Here is a 21,634-nt window from a genome sequence, read left to right on the forward strand (position 1 = left end):
TTGTTTTGTTTTGTTTTTGAGAGCCAGAGTACGTGTGCATGCACTCAAGCAGGGAAGGGGCAGAGAGAGGGAGACTGAATCCCAGACGGGCTCCATGCTATCAAGGCAGAGGCTGACACAGGGATTGATTCCACAAACCCTGAGATCATGACCTGAGCCAAAATCAAGAGTCTTCAGGCTACTTAACCAACTCAGCAATGCTGACGCTACTGGTCCTCCATTTTTGTTGAAAGTAAGCCATTGGAAACCTCTGGCTTCCAGAATTGTTATGATGACTTCAGAGGTATTTTTTTTCTTGTCCTACAATAAAATTTTACATGCTGCAAAGGCTTTTACATGTGGGGGTATGTACTGTAGTACATTTGGAATGGACAAAGAATCGTGTCTCTTCATAAGAAGGGGAGGAAAGGCTACATTGGCAGAAGCTGCATGAATGTAGGGGTTCTCAGGCAGCTACGTATGGAGGGAGGTGAGCACCTGGAAATTTATCTCTTAAAACAATCTTTTCCACGAGCCTCTTGGAAAGACTTCCTGAACTCTAAAGCATGGACTGAAAAGCCCAGCAAGAGAATTTAAATGAACTGAATGGTTATTTGCTTCAGATGGCATGATCAGAGGCATCCAATAAGAATGGGCTTTACCAAGGAGACCAACAACGCAGAGTCCCTGGTAAAGGCTTCCTCTCTCTCTGAAGAGCTAATGAATACAGTCCAAGTTTCCCACGGTTTTTGCCATCCTTCTTACAGCTGTGCATCTTTGTCAACATCACTCTCTGTTCTCAGATATTCTTTTTTCTTAAGGACCAAGGCATTTAACCAGGTTCTGTTGAAACCTTGCCACCTGAGAGCATTTGTTTGATATTTGCTCATTCGTGCACCTATCATTTATGTGTAGATTTTACTGTTTAGCTTTCAGAAGCAATCTCCCCACCACCCTCCCCACCCCACCCCCACCCCCACACACTTCAGGTGTTTTGTTTAATTCTTGGTTGGAGAGAGAAGAGCAGATGCAGTTCCAGTCTAGGATGTGGGTATAGTGCCTGATTCCTAGATAGGGTTTGCACAAGGAGAGCCTGTGAGTGCTGCCCATCGTGGCGCTCACCGCGAGGAGGCTACGGGACTCTTTCAACCACATAACACTACAGCACAGCCAAGCCTTGCAAAGAGAGCGTTTTGCAAGGCCAGCCCAGGGAACCAGGGCGGCCCTGGGAACCGAACTCGATAGAAAGAGCAAAAGAGGCAGAACACGCATGCGCAGGGCGAAGGCGGCGCGGACGGCGCGCGAAACGGGCGCGCGCACGCGGCGGCCAGGCCTTATAACCGGGAGCGCGCACCAGCGTGGACGCCAGAGATCCCGCAGGCGGGTACCGGAAGAGACCGCGCGCTTGGCGCCCGGGCCTCAGCTATGGCTCACAGGCCGAAGAGGACTTTCCGGCAGCGCCGAGCCCACTCCAGTGATAGCGATGACGCCGAGGAGCGGTCTGCTGAACCCGAGGCTCCGGGGGAGCAGGCGGCCCCGGGCCCTACAGAGGAAGGGCCGCCCAGTGGCGGGGGCCGCGCGGAGGTGACGGACTGGCGTGCTCGGGCCCGGGGCCCTCGCGGTCGTGGCCGAGTGTGGGCAAGTTCCCGGCGCGCCGCGGGGGCGGCTCAGCGAGCTGAAGGCTCCGACGTCCCAGGTGAGGCTGGGCTGCTGGGGAGCCGACGTGACACGGGGCGAGGGGCGGGGCTGCGGGAAGAGGCCTTCGGGCTTCTCCGGTGGTTCCCGTGACCGCTCTAACTTCCAGCAGTGCTGAATTCCGGAGACCTGGAGCCAGACTGCACGCTTCCCAGCACTCACTCGCCCGCCGCCCGCATCTCCACGTCGGGCTCCTTGGGGCGACCACAAAGAGTCCTTTGGGGTTTGTGGCTCTTGTGTGTTCGCACCGTCGGGTGAACTCTCCCCAGTTATAGGTTTAGTGCGGTACTTGCTGTTTACGAAGAACCTAATCGTCATAGAATTAAAAAAAAAAAAGCTTTCTGGTACTGTTAGGGGGAAGTTTCATGTACTTTTGGAAACGTCCCCAGTTAGCTTTCTAGAAAACACTTAACCAGAATAGTACATCAGAAGAATCTAGGTGACAGACTTGGCACGTTTCCTTTGCTTGTTGTGTTTTTCAGCAGTTATTTGCAGGAACGCAGATTACAACGACGGTGGATGTCACCAGGTAGCACAATGAATTGAAGACGCCGTAGACTGTACCAATAATGGCGGGAACTACAGTGCAGTCGTTTTGAAGTACCTTTGCGTTTTTAAATCTAGAATTTAAGCAGCATGAAGATGTTTACATAAAATGTGTTCCAGTTAGAATTGGAGCTTAATAAGAATGCAGTTTTCAGTTAGTTTTGAGGTTAAAAAAAAATTCTCTCCCACGTAACTATTTTACAAAAAACTAGTGAGTGACATTGTTTTCCATTTCCAAATCTTGATACTTCTGCATTCAGTCTTGTGATAGGTTGTTTCATTTGAAATATGAAAAGAAAACCGCAGGTACAGGGTGTAATAGGAATACTTAATAGCCTTTTAGATGATTGAGGGTGTTCTGCTTTGGTGTTACAACAAAGGTCAACAAACAGTACTTTCTTAAAGGTCAGTTTGCAACAAGCAGCTGAAACAGTTATCTGTCAGGTTTTTTTGCCCAGTCTGTTACATTAAAATCCACTGGTCGGTTTTGCACTTGAATGGAACTTTTGCCCATGCATGATTGGTTACATCATGCACGGACTATGGAAAGCATTGGTTCACAGAGTTTGCAAACGTTGGTACATTTTATGATAACAGTATCTCCCCCCAAATCTGTTACTGTTAGTGTGTTACTGCTAATCATCAGTCTTTAAGTATTGCAAAGATGCTCACGGTGCAGGATATGTTTTCCAAAATTCCAGTTTTCACTTGAAATCTCTAATTCTGGAAGTGATAGGCACAGCTTTACTCATTTCTGAGACAATTTGTCAGGTGTACATGTAGAAATAACTAGAATTTGTCATTCTTTCAAGTAAAATAGTGTTGCTCCTTGAAGACCGTGGCTAGTTCACCTTGCATCTGCTCACAGAAGTGCTTTTCAGTGAGGCAACCATTGTGTTTCAGTGTGACCCGGAAGTGCTTTATACACACTTCCATTTTGTTCCACAGAATATTTAAAAGATGTGGACTCAAAGGTCACGATTTAATAAAGTTAGTGACTTTTAACTGCTGCACTGAGGATGGTAAGTGCAACTGGATTTTTTTTTTTTTCTGGCAATGCATGGTGGTGAAGAATACAATGGCTGCTACTACACATTGTTGTCACTGTCTTGATATATACTAAGAAGCCAAGAGTTTTACCCGCCTCTGCTATTGCTTCATTATATAAATAGCATCAGATTAAAATGGGCAAATAACATGCTAATATTGTGATGAGAGTAGTTTTGAACTCGCAGACCCTCTGAAAGGGTCCTAGGGACTTCCAGAGGTTGATGGACCATGCTCCAAGAACCACTGCTCTGGTGTTCATCCACTTTGGGAACAGGTCGGGGTTGTCATAAATAGTAGCAAAGAAAGAGGGAATCTGTACTTGTATTCCTTTGTCTTCTAAGTTTTGATCTTACTCCAGATTTTTTTTTTTTTTTTTTTTTAACTCTACATAGATCTGTTAATTGTGGGACATTTTTAAGATAAAGAGTACTGGGGCGCCTGGGTGGCTCAGTTGGTTGAGCGTCCGACTTGGGCTCGGGTCATGATCTCACAGTTCGTGGGTTCGAGCCCCGCATCCTGCTCTGTACTGACAGCTCAGAGCCCAGAGCCTGCTTCCGATTCTGTGTCTCCCTCTCTCTCTGCCCCTCCCCCACTCACATTCTGTCTCTCTCTCTCCTTCAAAAATAAACATTAAAAAAAATTTTTTTTTAAAAAGATAAAGAGTACTATGTATGTAGTCTTTAAGTTTTAAAATCATAAAAAAATGCAAAATAATTGTAAACTGACAAGCCCTTTCTTGTCAATAATACCATGAATTCCTTCACATTTTGTTCATTCAGTTCTCACAACACCCTTATGGGTGTTATCTCTTAATGTTATCTTTGTTTAATAGACTGTTTGGCAGACTGTCCTTCCCAAAATCACAGAGTAGAAGCAAAGAGATTCGTGATTTGAGACCACAGTGCTCATTACAGGACTGGTTGCCACCAGCCATTGAAGTATGGTATAAAGAGAGTCTAAATTCCAGAGTTGAGTGAAATTAGATTGAAAGCCCTCTTCTCCACTTAGTAACTTTGTGACACTGGACATGTTACTTAGCCTCTCTAGTCCCCAATGTCCTCATCAATAATAGCAGGCATTTACTTTATGGAATTGTGAAATTCTACAATTGTGTGAAATAGACCTTGTAAAGCAGATTTCAGTGCCTACCATATAGTAAGTGTACATTAGGTTTTTTTCAACTTCACCACCATTATTTTTCTTTCTTGTTTTAAATGTGCCTTCACTTTTTGTTGTCTTTTTTTTCCTGTATGGTTTCCTTTTCTCACTGCATCTTTTAAGAGAATATTTTATTAGATAAGTACATTGTATAAATAGGGTAAGTCTGTACATGTATTAGATCATCCATTGGTTTCAGAAACAATGGAAATGGAGAAAGATCTGTACATTGCTTCAAATACATGGAGGAAAATTAAAACACTGTACTGTATATATGCTATATGTTGTGTAGAATTTAGGTTATTGATTACACTATCTTGACTCTTTGTTATATTCAAAAAATGTCCTTTTAGAATCCAGAATGGTTGATCTTTCAACGGATGAAGAGAGTGAAACACATCATTCCCCAGAAAGTAAAGATGATCACAGTTCATCATCCAACAGCTCTAGCTCTCTGGAAGAGGAATTTTCGTCAATAGGTTGGTAAATATTGTGATTTTGGTTAACTTTATTTCTAATAGTATTTTCTATATCAGTGGTTCTTATTATTGGTAACACAACTAACTCTAGTGAAGTATGAGGCAAGTACATCATTACTAATGATTGTCTAAGTGCCAGATTTGACTGCTCTTTTCCATTACATGACACGCCCAAGGTCAGACTGCTTGTAAGAGGCAGAGCCAGGATTCAGACCCAGGCAATCTGCCCCAGAACCTGTGTTCTTAACCAGTGTGCTACACTTGGTGATTAATGCCAATATCTGAAGGGTGGTAAGAATTTGTTAGGATGTTTGGGGTACTGGACATAGCAAATGTAAAACTCTAGGGAAGACAACATAGCATATGCAGAGAACTAAAAATAGTTGTTGGAATGAAAATATTTGGTTGGAGCGTAAGATAGAGGAACAACAAAAAATGCAGAGAGACAAATTGGAGTCAGATAATACAGGATTTGGAGAACTACTGAAAATTTTATGCAAATAAATGGCATGACCATCTTTGTCTTTTAGAAAGGTCAGTCCAGTTCAGGGCTTGGTAAATTACCACTTGTGAACCAAATATGATCCATCACCTGCTTTTGCAAATAAGTGTCTGTGGCTGCTTTTGCTCTACAGCAACAGAGTTTAGAAGCTGTACCAGAGAATTGATGGCTCACAGAGCTGAAAATATTTTTCTGGCTTATTACTCAAGCTTAAGGATTTGTAACTTGTTTTGTGCTGTGGACTCTTGTCAGTCTCATAAAGTCTGGGACCCCTTCTGAGAAAATAAAATTATGTAGTTTTATAAAAGAAATAAATTAAAATTGTTTAAATACATTTTTTTTATTTTACACATTTTTTTTAACATTTATTTATTTTTGAGAGACAGAGACAGAGCATGAGCTGGGGAGGGGCAGAGAGAGAGGGAGACACAGAATGCAAAACAGGCTCCAGGCTCTGAGCCATCAGATCGTGACCTGAGCCGAAGTCGGACGCTCAAACGGACTGAGCCACCCAGGCGCCCCTAAATGCGTTTTTAAACACTTGCAACGTAGTAATAACTGCTTTATCAACATTAAATAACAAACAGTGGCTCTTGTAATTTTTTTTTTCTTATACAAGTTCACAAGGTACAAAAGTGCTTAATGATGAAACCAGTATTAAGAATTGAAACCTAGGAGATAGGTGAGGCCTTGTCTAGATTCTAGATAGAGGGCTGTCCAATAAAACTTTCTTTGATGATGAAAACGGTCTGTATCTTCATTGTCCAGTACATTAGCTGCTAGCCACATAGAGCTGTGGAGCTCTTGAAATGTGGCTGATGCAACTAAGGAACTGGATTTTGAATTTGGATAAATTTAAATGGTCACAGTACTGCTATAGAAGATGGCACATTAGGCCTTTTAAGCCAGTAGTTATAAAGTGTTGGTAGCAATGTCCACCTAAGGACAGAAGACAGTGTTTGCAAATGTGTGGGATAGTTTTTAATCATCATTGTGACTGAGGTATTGTTGGCCTGTAGTGCCCTAGAGACAAGAAATGATAAGTGTCTCTCAGAGTACAGGACAGTACAGCACAGAGAAGAATTTTCCATTCTGAAATGTGCGTTTCCGAAGCACTGAGAGTTGAAAACTTGTTCTGTGAGGGATACATTTTTTTTTCTTCTGGAGAAAATATGAAGGCATGGGAGAAGTTTGGAGATTGGTACATGGACCAAGGAGTGCATTTATTTTTTTGTTCAGACAGTGGAATTATTAGAATGATCCAGTAGTGAAATTCTGCCTTGATATTGTTGCAGATACAGTGTGTTACTCATGGAGCATGATCTCAATCTCTACTCCTTAGATAAGATGATATATGTGAAAATTATTTAACTTATAAATCTGCATGTTGTTATTATACAGCATAATGCTAACTTTGTTAATTCATTCCATGTCTGGGCAGCATCTGCTCTGTGGGAACCTTTGAGCTAGATGTTGGTGCCTAGACAAGAGAGGATAATACTCTTGAAATTTTACTTCTTTATTGTAGCTTGAGAGAGGATTAGCTTTATGTACAACTAGTATCTCACTGCTGAGTCCATTCTTGTGACTTATTAAACCCCGCCAAGTCATTTGCAAACATCATTTCCACTTCAAGTATTTCTGTTTTTGTATTCATACACTTGAGTATTTGAACCTGAGTATATCATCTTAACCCTGATTTTACAATAAGTTTCCCAGAGGGCTGTAAAAATACACTGTTGCTCAGCTCCACCTCAGATCAACTGAATCTGAATCTCTGGGATGGGGAGCTTCGGTGCCAGTAAATTATCAAGATCCCCAGGTGATACTAATGTGTAACCAGCATCAAGAAATGCTATATAGCCTGTTGTGAAGGTTTTGAGTCTTAATTCTGTTTTAGGTTATATTAGCTGTCCCTCCAAGCTTTAAAGACATGTCTTTTTATCTTCATATCACATTAAGATCATTAAAACAGGGGCAGTGCAGACAAGACAAAATACAGAGGCCCTGTAGCTGATGACTACAGTGCTTCATGATCAACTTTTTTTTTTTTTTTTTTTAGTAATTATTCAGCCACTTAAGAATCCAGTGCAATATGTAATTTTCCCCACGTATTTTAACATTATCCACAAGGAAACTATTAAATGCTTTGGGAGGATGGAGAAACATCTGACCTGCATCATTTCCCTGATCTTAATCTATAAATTAGTACTAGTCTATAAAAAGTAAATCACTTGATTTGATATTCCTTGTTCTTAATGAACATACTGATTTTTAGTGATCACCACTTATCATTTCATAATTCAAGTACTTTTTGTTTTCCTTAGGACCGGTGTCAAGCATTTTGGTCAGTAATTTCTGAATTGTCTCTTTTTTTCTGTTTCAAAAGTTGGAACATTTTCACGTCTCCAGGCACATGACCTTTTCTGTTTCTCAAAGAATTTGGATCATGGGTGCCTCGGTGGCTCAGTCAATTAAACATCTGACTTCAGCTCAGGTCATGCATGAACTTGCAGTTCGTGGGTTCAAGCCCTACATCAGGCTCTGTGCTGACAGCTCAAAGCCTGGAGCCTGCTTTGGACTCTGTGTCTCGCTCGCTCTCTGCCCCTTCCCCGCTCATGCTCTGGGTCTCTTTCCCTTTCTCTCAAAAGTAAACATTAAGAAAAAAAAACTTAAAAAAAAAAAAGAATCTGGATCAGTTTGTGGTAAAGTTTAGAACATTTTACTTGAGCCTTGGTGGCTTGAAATCCCTAATTAACATTTTGAAGTGCTTCAAGTAGTGAAAATTTCTTTTCCCATTTTGTTTACCTTAGTATTTTGCTTAAGAAACTGTTCTTTTTCCAGAAAGTTAAGATAAATTTCAGCTTAGATCATGCATGAAGAAACTTGTTTTGAGTTGGAAGAGTCCACATTAATGTGGTTTATACTCTATAAAATAACTAAAACTAGGGGCGCGTGGGTGGCTCAGTTGGTTGAGCATCGGACTTCGGCTCAGGTCATGATCTCACAGTTCGTGAGTTTGAGTCCCACATCTGTGCTGTCAACACAGAGCTTGCTTTGGATCCTCTGTCTCGCTCTCTCTACTCCACCCATGCTCTCATTCTCTCAAAAGTAAACATGAAAACAAAAAACTAATGAACTAAAGCAAGGCTCTATTAAAAGTTGTCACTTAAATATTCTTCAATGAACCTGATTATTTTCTTTACACTTTTTCACTTATTCATGTGGAAATCACCACAGGACCTTAGAGACCGAGTTGGCTGTGTGGTTTTAGTCTCTTTCTCACTCCCTATATGCTTGGATGGTCTGGGGTAGGGCAGGGCATAATACAGCGTCCGTCTTTGTGAGTCTTAACTGGCCTCTCCCCCATCATTCTCACGTCTACAGTTCTCATTGACTCAGCAACTCCATGTTCAGCTCTCCACATCCCTACTCCCCTCACAATCTCAGAGCTTCTGGAAGTGAGAAATACCCCTCAACAAAAAGTCAGCAACAACATCCGATGAATAAGAGAGCTCAAAGATAAAATGAAGTGGTATCAGTATATTTTCTGAAACTTCTAGACTTGGTTAATTTTCTGATTTACATTTAATCTCTATAAAAATAATTTTCTTTCATAATGGATGTAAGTTTTGAGCTGTGTAGTTACATTCTATCAGAATAGTGAAAAAATTAGAAAAATGTGCCTTCTTATTTTATTTAAATACAGGGAATATGTATTTCTGTTGGTGCTTGGTTTTCAGTGTCTCCTTCTTTGTTTCTTTCAGTAAATATCCCTGATGCAGCTTTTATTCAGGCAGCCCGCAGGAAACGTGAATTGGCCAGGACCCAAGATGACTATATTTCTTTGGATGTAAAACATACCTCTGTCATCACTGGGATGAAGAAAAGCAGTGATGAAGATCCTGAGAGTGAGCCTGATGACCATGAAAAGAGAATACCGTTTACCCCAAAGCCTCAAACACTTAGACAAAGGATGGCTGATGAAACAAGTACATACTTAACTTATTTACAATATGTGAACATTAAGGGATTTTTTGCTGGAATATACTATCATGATCAAATCTCCATAAAAACTTAATGTAATGTCTCATATTTTATTTATTTATTTTTTTTTTAAATTTTTTTTTTTTTTTTTCAACGTTTATTTATTTTTGGGACAGAGAGAGACAGAGCATGAACGGGGGAGGGGCAGAGAGAGAGGGAGACACAGAATCGGAAACAGACTCCAGGCTCTGAGCCATCAGCCCAGAGCCCGACGCGGGGCTCGAACTCACGGACCGCGAGATCGTGACCTGGCTGAAGTCGGACGCTTAACCGACTGCGCCACCCAGGCGCCCCTAATGTCTCATATTTTAAAAGGTGTTAGAAGTTGGTTTTTATTTAATACCAATTTGGTCAATGACATCCTAGTCTGTAAAAGATAAATCTATTAAAATACTATTACCAAACATAACGTGTAATAATATTTAATATTGTCTGACCTCCACTTGATCTTTTTTGACAGATTAAAAAATTGTGCAGTCTTATTTTTGACATTGAAAACTTTCATTATAACCTTTGTAAAGATTTTTTTTTTTTTAACATGGAAGCATATACAGAGATTTTAGGCTTCATTTATTAAAATCTCCCCTGCTCTAATAAAAAATTTCCTAACCCAATAGTCTTTGGGTCTCAAAGGACTATTCTCACATTTCTCATTTATAAACAATAATATGTTTTACCAAAATTTTTGTCACTTCAAATAATATTTTTTCGGAATGAGACTTTTGGTTCTTTATAACCCAGAAATTATTTTTCAATATTTAGATTCTCAGGTAGAATTTATAATCTCTGGGAGCACCTGGGTGGCTCAGTAGGTTAAGCATCTGATTCTTGATTTCCGCTCAGGTCATGATCTCATGGTTCATGAGATCGAGCGCAGAGCCTGCTTGGGATTCTCTGCTTCTCTTTCTGCCCCTCCCCTGCTCGTCTGTGGGCTCTTGCTGTTTCTCAAGATAAATAAGCATTTTAAAAAAAAGAATTTATAATCTCTGTTAAGGAATACCAAATGTTTCATTTTTTTTCAAGTTTTTTTCTCCATATGTGAAACTATGGAAGTGTTTTTAGTGGGACAGTTTGGTGATGAGTACAGATTCCCAGATTCAGGTCTCCTCTTCAGCACATTTCTCAGACAAGTTATTATTAAATTCCTGATAGGAGTGTCCTCATTATAAAATAAGGATGATAATAGTGCTTTCTTCCCTGAATTGTGAAGGATAAGTTAACATATGTAAAGCTGCTAAGCCAGCAGCACATTATAAGCCCCCCAAAAATGTTAGCTGATGCTATTAGAAGGGATAAATACCATTCATGATTTTTTTTTTCCCCCTAGCACCTAGAAATGAAGAAACAAGTGAAGAAAGTCAGGAAGATGAAACTCAAGATATTTGGGAACGGCAGCAGATGAGGAAAGCAGTTAAAATCACAAAGGTAATAATTTTTTTATACCATGTGTATTTTCTGTGGCTGCTATAACAAATTATCACAAATTTGATGGCTTAAAATAGACATTGATTTTTCTCACAGTTGTGGAGGCTAGAAATCTGAAAGCAAGGTGTTAGTGGGACTGTGCACCCTTTGAATACCTAGGGGCAAGAATCTTCTCTTGTCTTTCAAATTCTGGTCGCTCTAGGTGTTCCTTGCTTTGTGACTGCATAACCCCTTGCTGTCTCCTTCACATGGCCTTCTTCTCTGTGCTTCTATGTGTCTTTTACAAGAACACTTAACATTGGATTTAGGGCCCACTTAGATAATGCAGGATGTTCCCATCTTGAGATACTTTGCTTAATTACAAACACAGAGACTCTTTTTCCAAGTACGTCATATTCACATGTTCTAGGGGTTAGGACATAGACGTATCTTTTGGTCACTGTTCAACTCACTACAACTTACATACCATGTTCTTTTCCCACTAGATTATAAACACCTTCCACATATTATTAGGCCACTTAAGGGGACCATGTTTTTTTTATCTTTAGTTTTATGGTGACTGCAACGTACGGTAGGTGTGTAAATGTAAAGTTTAAACAAATATGTTTAGAGCAAAACTAATAAAAAAAAATAATTGTTCTTGAGCTCAAAAGTCCTGGATTTGGGTTCTGGCTACACCACTGAAATATATGCTCCGTGAGGTCGACAATTATGAACTATTCAGTGTTTTATCCTTCTGTGCCTAATGTTGTGAGTGGTCAATAAATATTTGTGAAACTTTGAGCAAATTATTTAATTTTCTTTTCTTTTCTTTTCTTTTCTTTTCTTTGTGTGTGTGTGTGTGTGTGTGTGTGTGTGTGTGTGTGTGTGTGTGTGTGTTTATTTTTGAGAAAGAGACAGAGTGTGAGCGGGGAAGAGCAGAGAGAAAGGGAGACACAGAATCTGAAGCAGGCTCCAGGCTCTGAGCTATAAGCACAGAGCTCGATGCAGGGCTTGAACCCAGGAGCCATGAGATCATGACCTGAGCCGAAGTCAGATGCCTAATGGACTGAGCTACCGAGGCTCCCCAAAGTTTCTAAATCTGTTTTTTCATCAATAAAATGGGAAGATAATGTTACCTACATGAGTAGGTGGCTATAAGTCTCAAAATCATAATGATTTAAAATAAAGTGCTGATACATTACATAAAGTTATTATTTTTTAATCTGTTTAACAGTAATGCTTTGAGGGGCACCCGAGTGGCTCAGTTGGTTAAGTGTCCGACTTTTGATTTCAGCCCCAGTCATGGTCTCATAGTCATGAGATCTCATGTTGGGTTTCACACTGGACATGGAGCCTGCTTAAGAATTTCTCCCTCTGCCCCTCCCCTGCTTGCACACACACAAGAAACAAAGCAAAAAACAGTGCTTTGAAAGATTATTTGCTCTTCTAAATAAAGTATTGTTAAGATCTCCGTGTTATTAAAACTAAGAAGCTAAGTAAAGGTAAGTCTTTGGTTGTAACAATATTTAGAAATCTCTGACCAGAGAAATGATTTAGAGGGCTATTTTTATAACTATAATAGATTTAGGTTCCCCCGCCCCTTTTTAGTAAAATCAGTGTAGCAACAGCATGAAAAAAAAATACTTGGAGAAAAAAACATGTCACAGTCCTTACTCTGCTCAGGTTTGCATAATTCCTTTTTAAGTATTTGTTTAATTATAGGCATAGTGTATATCAGAAATTCCCAGACTTCCCATTCATGGAACCCACAGTGTCTTTAACTTTATTCTGATGCCCTTAGGCCAAAAGAAGTACTAAAGCAATTCCATTTATTGAGTACTTAGGGCAATAGAATTTAATACTATTTATGTCCTAATAACTCAGTAGTCTTTGGAAAAAATAACACTGATAAATTGAAGAAAAAAAATCTTTTAATTTCATTTTTAAATAACCACATTTACTAATGAAATGTGTGCACCTCTTGGGCACTGCATGACACCTCAAGATTAGACACTGCCATTCTCCTTTCTAAATTGATTTTCAGTAGGTACTTGCTTTTTATTACATCCACCAAAAACCCACCTTCACTAATAAAACTTCATCAAAGGACTGTAGCACAATCTAATGTTGGAGCTATGAACTAGTTAAAACTAGTAGTTCAATAAATGATGAATATGTATTCCCTGAAAATATTTAAAACGTTCATATTTAAAATGTATATTTAAGGGCACCTGGGTAGCTCAGTTGGTTAAGCGTCCGACTTCAGCTCAGGTCATGATCTCACAGTTCGTGGGTTCAAGCCCCGTGTCAGGCTCTGTGCTGACAGCTCAGAGCCTGGAGCCTGCTTTGGATTCTGTGTCTCCTCTCTCTGTTCCTCCCCTGCTCATGCTCTGTCTCTCTCTCCCTCTCTTTCTCAAAAATAAAGATTAAAACAATTTTTTTTCAAATAAATAAAATGTATATTTAAAATATTTCATAGCATCCCTTTGAGTTCACGTGGATGCCTTGGCATGTAGTTTGGGAACCACAATAGCATACAATTTCAAATTCTGGTTTGTTTGCTTGACATGTTATAAATGTTTTCCCCTGTTTCTATTACATAGTTATAACTAATTTTAAAATTGCATAATATGGGGGGCATCCAGGTGGCTCATTTGGTCGAGGGTCTAACTTTTGATTTCGGCTCAGGTCGTGATCCCGGGGTCATGGCATTGAGCCCCACGTCAGGCTCCTCACTGAGCATGGAACCTGCTTAAGATTCCCTCTGTCTCTCCCTCTGCCCTTCTCCCCACTTGTGCACTCTCTCTAAAATAAATAATAACCAAAAAGCAAGCTTTTGTGAAAAGTAAGATTTTGTAATTTGCCTCTTGCATGCATATTTAAAGTTCCATATTTTAAAACTGTGAGAATTATAAAAACGTTTTATTGTAACTATGAAAAATGTCAAAGGCATGGAATTTTGAGCTGGTGAGACATTGGATACCCAGTCTTCTCTCATGCTGTTGATATTTGTAAGATTAACGAGTTTTTTAAAACAATACAAATTTTCATATTTTTAGGGACGAGACCTAGATCTTTCCTACAACAGTGAATCTCAGACAGTGAAGAAGTTTGATACTTCCACTTCATTTCCACCAGTAAATTTAGAAATTATAAAGAAGCAATTAAATACTAGGTAAGTAGTATTGATTTTAAAATAATTTGTCCCAGACATTTAATAGTGAAAAAAGCACTATGTTCTTTTTAATTATTAAGTACAAACACTAATATTAAACATATTTGTAGGAAAAAATAGCATCACCTGTGTTACCCCACTAGTACAATTGATTTCCTTTCTATATAGGTCATTTTAATCTTTATAATAGGTACCACATGGTTAAAATTCATAAGTATTAAATTCTTATTTTAATATTTTTGTAAGCTTGTATCTGCATTGTTAAATAACCTTTAATTTTTAAAAATAATAAGTTGGGAGTGATGGCAAGATGCCATAGTAGGAAACTCCATACCTCATTTCTTCCTAGAATACCAACTTAGCAATATACAGTCCAAAAAGCCTTTATGAGAACTCCAGAAACCAGTTAGAAAGTTGCACTACCCCAAACAAGCTCAAAGCCAAGAGCCACATGGTAATGGGTAAGAAAAGCCATTTCATTTCAGTGGCATCAGCCACTCTTGCAAGCCCACACTGCTTGTGAGAGAACAAAAAAGCCCAGCTCACAGCCTCTCCATTGAGAGGGAAAAAAGAAGAGTGAAACATACATCTAATGTTTGGGCTTTTGGAGGAACTGCCTAAGGGACTGTTTCCTGCCTTGGCTATGTCAGCATCCTGAATGTCATACCTTGGATATCTGGGGGCCACAGAGAACAAAAGAGAGCTCAGTTGCTGCACACCCAGAAAGCCTAGAGGACTTCAGACAAACACCAAAGGGAGCAAGAGACTACAAACACCTAAAAAACCCACAAATTCATATAGGGAAGTTTCATATAGAAACCCAGAGGAGATGTATTCCTTGTAAAAAATTTGAGAAGACCTCTCCCTGCCCTCCAAATCTCTAGCCAGGCTGATTGGTGATGTTCTTCCACTATATGAAGCTATTTCCCTTAAGTGCATTTTCAAATGTACAAGACAACAACAAAAAATAACAAGAGACGGAGAAATCGGGAAACCTGGCACAACCAAAGGAGCAAAATAAATCTCTAGAACCAATTCTAAAGAAACAGAGATCTATGAATTACTTGACAAACAATTCAGAATAATCTACTTCTAGAAGCTGAATGTGCTATAAGAGAACACACACAACAATATCAGGGAAACAATACATGAACAAGGTGAGAATATCAACAAAACAAAACTATTAAAAAAAAAAATTCTGTAGGCAAACAATACAGTAAGCGAATTGAAAAATTCACTAGAGGGGGTCAACAACCTACTTGATCCAGCAGAAGAAAGAAGCAGTAACATCAAAGGCCATTGGTTTGAAATTACAAGTCAGAGGAACAGAAAGAAAAAAGAATGAAGAAGAGTGAAGAAAACATAAGGTACTTACAGGACACATCAAGCAGAACAATGTACACATTATGGAAGTCCACATAGGAGAAGAGAGTGGAGCAGGAACTTGTCTGAAGATCTAATGGCCAAAAACTTACCAATCTGAGAAAGGAAGTAGACATCCAGGTTCAAGCTCAAAAGATTAGAAGGATAAACCAGAGAAGCTCACACTGAGACAATCAAATTTTCAAAGGCAGAAAAAAATTTGAAAGCAGCAAGACAAAAGCACCTTTTCACGTAATAGGGATCCCCCTAAGATTATCAGTAGATTTCTCAACAGAAGCTTTATAAGCTGGAAGGACTGGGATGATGTGTACAAAGTGCTGAAAGAAACTCCCAGCCGAGATAATTATAACCAGTAAAAATGTCCTTCAACAATGAAGGAAAAATAAAGACCTCAGATAAGTAAAAACCAAGGGAGTCCATCACCATTAGAATTGCCTTACAAAAAATTGTTATTACAAGTCCTTCAAGGACCGCCTGGGTGGCTCATTCAGTTAAACACTGACTTCAGCTCAGGTCATGAACTTGCAGTTCATGGGTTCAAGCCCCACGTCAGGCTCTGTGCTGACAACTCAGAGCCTGGACCCTGCTTCGGATTCTGTATCTCCCTCTCTCTTTGCCCCTCCCCTGCTTGCTCGCTCTCTCATTCTCTCTCATTCTCTCTCTTTCTCAAAAATAAATAAACATTGGCACAAAAACAGACACTCAGATCAACAGAACAGAGAACCCAGAAATAGACCCACAAGTATATGGCCAACTAATCTTTGACAAAGCAGGAAAGAATATCCAATGGAATAAAGACAGTCTCTTCAGCAAATGGTGCTGGGAAAACTGGACAGCGACATGCAGAAAAAAGAACCTGGGCCACTTTCTTACACCACACACAAAAAATAAACTCAAAATGGATGAAAGACCTCAACGTAAGACAGAAAGCCCAAAATCCTTGAGGAGAAAGCAGGCAAAAACCTCTTTGACCTTGGCCACAGCAACTTCTTACACAACACGTCTCCAGAGGTAAGGGAAACAAAAGCAAAAATGAACTGTTGGGACCTCATCAAAATAAAAAGCTTCTGCACTGTGAAGGAAACACTCAGCAGAACTAAAAGGCAACTGATGGAGTGGGAGAAGATATTTGTAAACGACATATCAGATAAAGGGTTAGTATCCAAAATCTATAAAGAACTCAAACTCGACACCAAAAACAAATAATCCGGTGAAGAAATGGGCAAAAGACATGAATAGACACTTCTCCAAAGAAGACATCCAGGTGGCCAACCAACACATGAAAAAATGCTCAACATCACTCATCATCAGGGAAATACAAATCAAAACCACAATGACATACCACCTCACACCTGTCAGAATGGCTAACATTAACGATTCAGACAACAACAGATGTTGGCAAGGATGCGGAGAGAGAGGATCTCTTTTGCACTGCTGGTGAGAATGCAAACTGGTGCAGCCACTCTGGAAAACAGTATGGAGCATCCTCAAAAAATTAAAAATATAACTACCCTACAACCCAGCAATTGCACTACTAGGTTTTTATCCAAGAGATACAGGTATGCAGTTTTGAAGGGGCACATGCATCCCAGTGTTTATAGCAGCAGTATCAACAATAACCAAGAATGGAAAGAGCCCTAATGTCCATCGATGGATGAATGGATAAAGAAGATGTGGTGTATGTATATACAATGGAGAATTACTCAGCAATCAAAAAGAATGAAATCTTGCCATTTGCAACTACATGGATGGAACTGGAGGATATTATGCTAAGTGAAATTAGAGGAAGACGAATATCATGACTTCACTCATATGAGGACTTTAAGAGATAAAACAGATGAACATAAGGGAAGGGAAACAAAAATAATATAAAAACATGGAGGGGGGCAAAACCTAAGAGACTGTTAAATATGAACAAACAGAGGGTTACTGGCGGGGTTGTGGGAGGGGGGATGGGCTAAGTGAGTAAGGGGCACTAAGGAACCTACTCCTGAAATCATTGTTGCACTATATGCTAACTACCTTGGATGTAAATTAAAAAAAAAAAAAAGTTGAACAAGAATTAAATAACAGAAAGCTTATATTTGAGTTCTATGTCTTTGACTCAATAAGTAACCTTAACCAGATAATTTTTCCTTTTTATGTTTTAGTTTCTGTTAAAAGAAGGATATAATCTGTATATGACTTAGGTCATAGATGGGATCATGATGTGAAATCGTTTATTACAACCATAAGAGACTCTTAAATATAGAGAACAAACTGAGGGTTTATAGGGGGGAGGCAGAAAGGTTGATGGGAGGGGAGAGGGGAAAATGGGTGATGAGCATTGAGGAGGGCACTGCGATGAGCACTGGGTGTTGTATGTAAGCAATGAGTCATGGGCATCTACCCCCGAAACCAAGAGCACACTGTATACAGTGTATATTAGCCAACTTGACAATAAATTACATTAAAAATATAATAAAATAATAATAAAAAACAGACAAATATTAGAATTTTTTTTAAAAAGAGAGTCCTTCAAGATGTGACTAAAAGGGCTGCCATTGGACATGTCCCTCCTCGGCGCAACTTGAACACTTGAACCCAGCCATGGGTCACTGCTAGAGCAGTGAGAATAAGGACTGAGATAAAGATCAAGAGGAGCAGTTGCTACTGCTTGACCCTAGAAGCCCGCCTACCAAAGCCTTCAATGGAGCTGAGCCCAACTACCAGCCTGCCTTCCACTCACATAGATGAGCAGGCCCTGCTCTCCCCATGCTTGCTAAGGGAGCCAGCAATATCATTGACGTGTCTGCTACAGACTCCCAGGGCATGAAGCAGCACAAGTACACGGGCCAGGCAAGGGAGTACGGCACCCACTTGGCTGTGCTGAGCAGCCTAACCCACTGGAAGAAGCTGCTGCCGCTGCCATGTCTTACCAGCCAGTCCCAAGTGCTGGCCAGCAAGCCCATCTCCTTTTCTGACTTGCAGTGGGTCTCCAGGATAGCTGCTTATGCCTACAGTGCACTTGCTCAAATCCAAGCAGACGCGAAAGAGGAGCTGATTGTATAGTTTGGGATCCCATGAAGAGGGAGATTCTTGGACTGCTCTTTTTTTCACCTGTCTCTACCCTGCTTCACTGTAGTTCAAGTAGTACCTAACTTCTCTACCCTAGTTTCACTGTAGTTCATATAGTACCCTAATCTGGTACTAATCACAGAGAAGAGTATGGAGAAGGAGAAGAGTGAGGCTGGAAGTCTGAGCAAGTGAGGATGGGGCAAAAGAGGGTAAAACCATTTGGGACTGGCATTCAAAGCCCTGGCTAGGGATGGGTGGGGGTTAAAAGGTTAGGACTTAGCGTTCACTGTCACTGGGAAGGTAGAGGTGCCACTGTGAAGTGATCCCTAGGGGGACTATGGAAGCCCCTTTCTACCCTTTCTCTTGGCCTCACTCCTGTCCCCCTCTCCATGACTTAGTATTCACATGCACCTCACTAGGGTTTGTGGCCAGGGTCTGGACAAGCTTGAATGTGAATTAATTTTGTATTTCTAGCACCTTGGGTTTTTACATGTTTGGGATTCTGGTTTGGTTTATCACCCTGAATAAAGGAAGTGTACTTAAAAAAAAAAAAAAAAAAAAAAAGTCCTTCGAGTTCAAATGGAAGGAGGCCAGCCAGTAGCATGAAGCATATGAAAATCTAAGGCTGTCTGGGGTGCCTCACTAGCTTAGTCAGTAGGCGAGCATGCAACTCTTGATTTCAGGGTTGTGAGTTCAAGTCCCATGTCTGGTGTAGAGTTTACTTAAAGAAAATAATAATTTGACACAGCTTTGGTTTAAAATACATATATATAAAGCTGGTAAAGATTAAGTATGTAGACAAATAGAGAATCATGTAGTATTCTAAGGGTGATGTAAAAATCAGTTCAGGTATAAAATTTAAAAGATAAACACAAAAAACTATAACATTGTTAATGAATAAAAATTGTTTAAATATGATTTGGGACATCAGTAACAAGTGGAGGAAATAAGGAATAAGAATTTTTGTATGTGATTGAAGTTGTTATCAGCTTAAAATAGATTATTAGAACTATAAGATGTTTTTTGTAATCCCCATGGTGTGTGCACACACACAAATGTATAGAAGCACAAAAGAAAATGAGAAAAGACTGAGGGCATGTCACTACAAATTCAAAACACTAAGGTAGCAAGAGAGGAAAAGGCACAAAATAACTACAAGCTAGAGAACAATTTACAGGGGTACCTGGGTGCCTCATTGAGCATCCGAATCTTGATTTTGGCTCAGGTCATAATCTTACAGGTTCATGAGATTGAGCCTCACATTAGGCTCAGCATCAACAGCAGGGAGCTTGCTTGGGATTCTCTCTCTCCCTCTCTCTGCCCCTCCCCCAGTAGTGTGCATGGGTGCTTTCGCTCTCAAAATAAACTTTAAAAAAAAAAAAGCAGTTTATAAAATGGCAATAGCAGGTCCTTCTGTATTAATATTACTTTACAGTCAAAAAGCAGAATGGCTGACTGGATTAAAAAAATCAAAATCCAATTATATCCTGTCTGTAAGAGACTGACGTAGATTTAAGAATACATAGAGAGTGAGATTGAAAGGATTGAGAAATATATCACATGCAAATTGTACACTAAAGAACAGTAGTGACATAAAAACGATTTGAGAGACAGAGTGCAGGATGGGGAGGGGCAGAGAGAGGGAGACACAGAATTTGAAGCAGGCTCCAGGCTCTGAGCTGTCAGCACAGAGCCCAACGTGGGGCTTGAACTCACGAACCGTGAGATCGTGACCTGAGCCAAAGTTGGATGCTCAACTGTCTGAGCTACCCAGGCTCCCCGTTAAAAACTATTTTAAAAGACAGAATGATATAGGATATAAAGGGATCAGTTTATCAGGAATTATAGTAAACAGTTATATATGCCTCTAACATTACAGCACCTGTGTAAAGCAAATACAGAGCTGAAGAGAGAAATAGTAATACAGTAATAATATTAGATTTCAATATCCCACTTTCTATAATGGATAGAAAATCCAGGCAGAAAATCAATGAGGAAACTGCGATCTTGAACAAAATGGACCTAACCAGACATACAGAACATTTCTACCCAACAGCAGCAGAATATACATTCTTTTCAAGCACACATGGAATACTCTTCAAGGTAGATATAATGTGAGGTAACAGACAAGTCTTAACAAGTTTAATATTGAAGTCTTTCCAAGTATCTTTTCCAAACACAATGGAATGAAACTGTAAGTCAGGAAGAAAAGCAAAAATTCATAAATATGTAGAAATTAAACCACATTTGAACAGCTAGTGGATCAAAGAAGAAATCAAATTAGAAATTTTAAAATCTCTTGAGAAAAATGAAAGCAAATGCTCAATATACCAAAACAGGGAACACAGCTAAAGCATTACTGAGAGGGAAATTTATAGCAATAAACACTTATATTAGAAAGAAAGAAAGATCTCAAATCAACAACGTACCTTTACACCTTAGTGAACTAGAAAAAGAACTAAGTGCAAAATTAACAGAAGGAAGGAAATGATAAAGATAAAAGCAGAGGTAACAGAAAATACACAACAAAAGAATCAACAAAGTTGGGTTTGTTTTTTTGTGTGAAAGATTAGTAAAATTGACAAAAATTGACCTTTAGCTCTATTCTAAGTAAAAAACGGAGTGGGCTCAAATCAAAAAATTAAAACGTCACAGAAATTAAAAGGATCATGAGAGAGAGACTAATATGGACAATTATATACCAACAAATTTGATAACCAAGAAGAAATTGTTAAATTTCTAGAGATGTACAACCTACCAAGACTGATTCATGAGGAAATTAAAAATCTAATCAAACCTATTACTGGTAAGGTGATTGAATCAAAACCTTACTAGCAAAAGCCCAGGATAACATGGTCTCACTGGAGAATTCTACCAAGCATTTAAAGATGAATTAACACTATTCCTTCTCAAACCCTTCCAGAAAACTGAAGAAGAGAGAACACTTCCAAACCCATTTTATGAGGTCAGTGTTACCTTAATCCCAAAGCCCAGACAAAAATATTAACAAGAAAATTATAGGCCACTAACCCTGATTAATACTGATACAAAAGTCCTCAACAAAACACTAGCAAACCTAATTCAACAACATATTAAAGGGATTCTACATCATGACCAAGTGAGATCTACTTAATACAAGGATGATTGGTAGCAAAA

General features: G+C 39.5%; 1 protein-coding gene and 1 pseudogene across 2 annotated transcripts in view; both read left to right on the forward strand.

Moving 5' to 3' along the window:
• The first annotated feature begins 1,321 nt into the window (after positions 1-1,321).
• The window catches only part of GCFC2 (GC-rich sequence DNA-binding factor 2), a 55,935-nt gene continuing 35,622 nt past the window's right edge, over positions 1,322-21,634 (forward strand). Inside the window, exons 1-6 of one of the 2 annotated variants that reach the window (XM_086700745.1) lie at positions 1,322-1,675; positions 4,782-4,907; positions 9,177-9,401; positions 10,784-10,881; positions 13,923-14,038; positions 21,402-21,443. In XM_086700745.1, coding sequence (XP_086556871.1) covers positions 1,405-1,675; positions 4,782-4,907; positions 9,177-9,401; positions 10,784-10,881; positions 13,923-14,038; positions 21,402-21,443 — 878 coding nt within the window. In that variant the 5' untranslated portion in view covers positions 1,322-1,404. The remainder of the gene's footprint in view (positions 1,676-4,781; positions 4,908-9,176; positions 9,402-10,783; positions 10,882-13,922; positions 14,039-21,401; positions 21,444-21,634) is intronic. The other variant, XM_025932042.2, reaches the window with a different exon arrangement.
• Positions 17,918-21,394, forward strand: LOC147582424 (ragulator complex protein LAMTOR1 pseudogene; annotated as a pseudogene).

The sequence above is a fragment of the Puma concolor genome, chromosome A3 (genome assembly GCF_028749965.1).
Source record: "Puma concolor isolate L17-30 chromosome A3, mPumCon1.1.hap2, whole genome shotgun sequence".
Taxonomy (NCBI): Eukaryota; Metazoa; Chordata; class Mammalia; order Carnivora; family Felidae; genus Puma; species Puma concolor.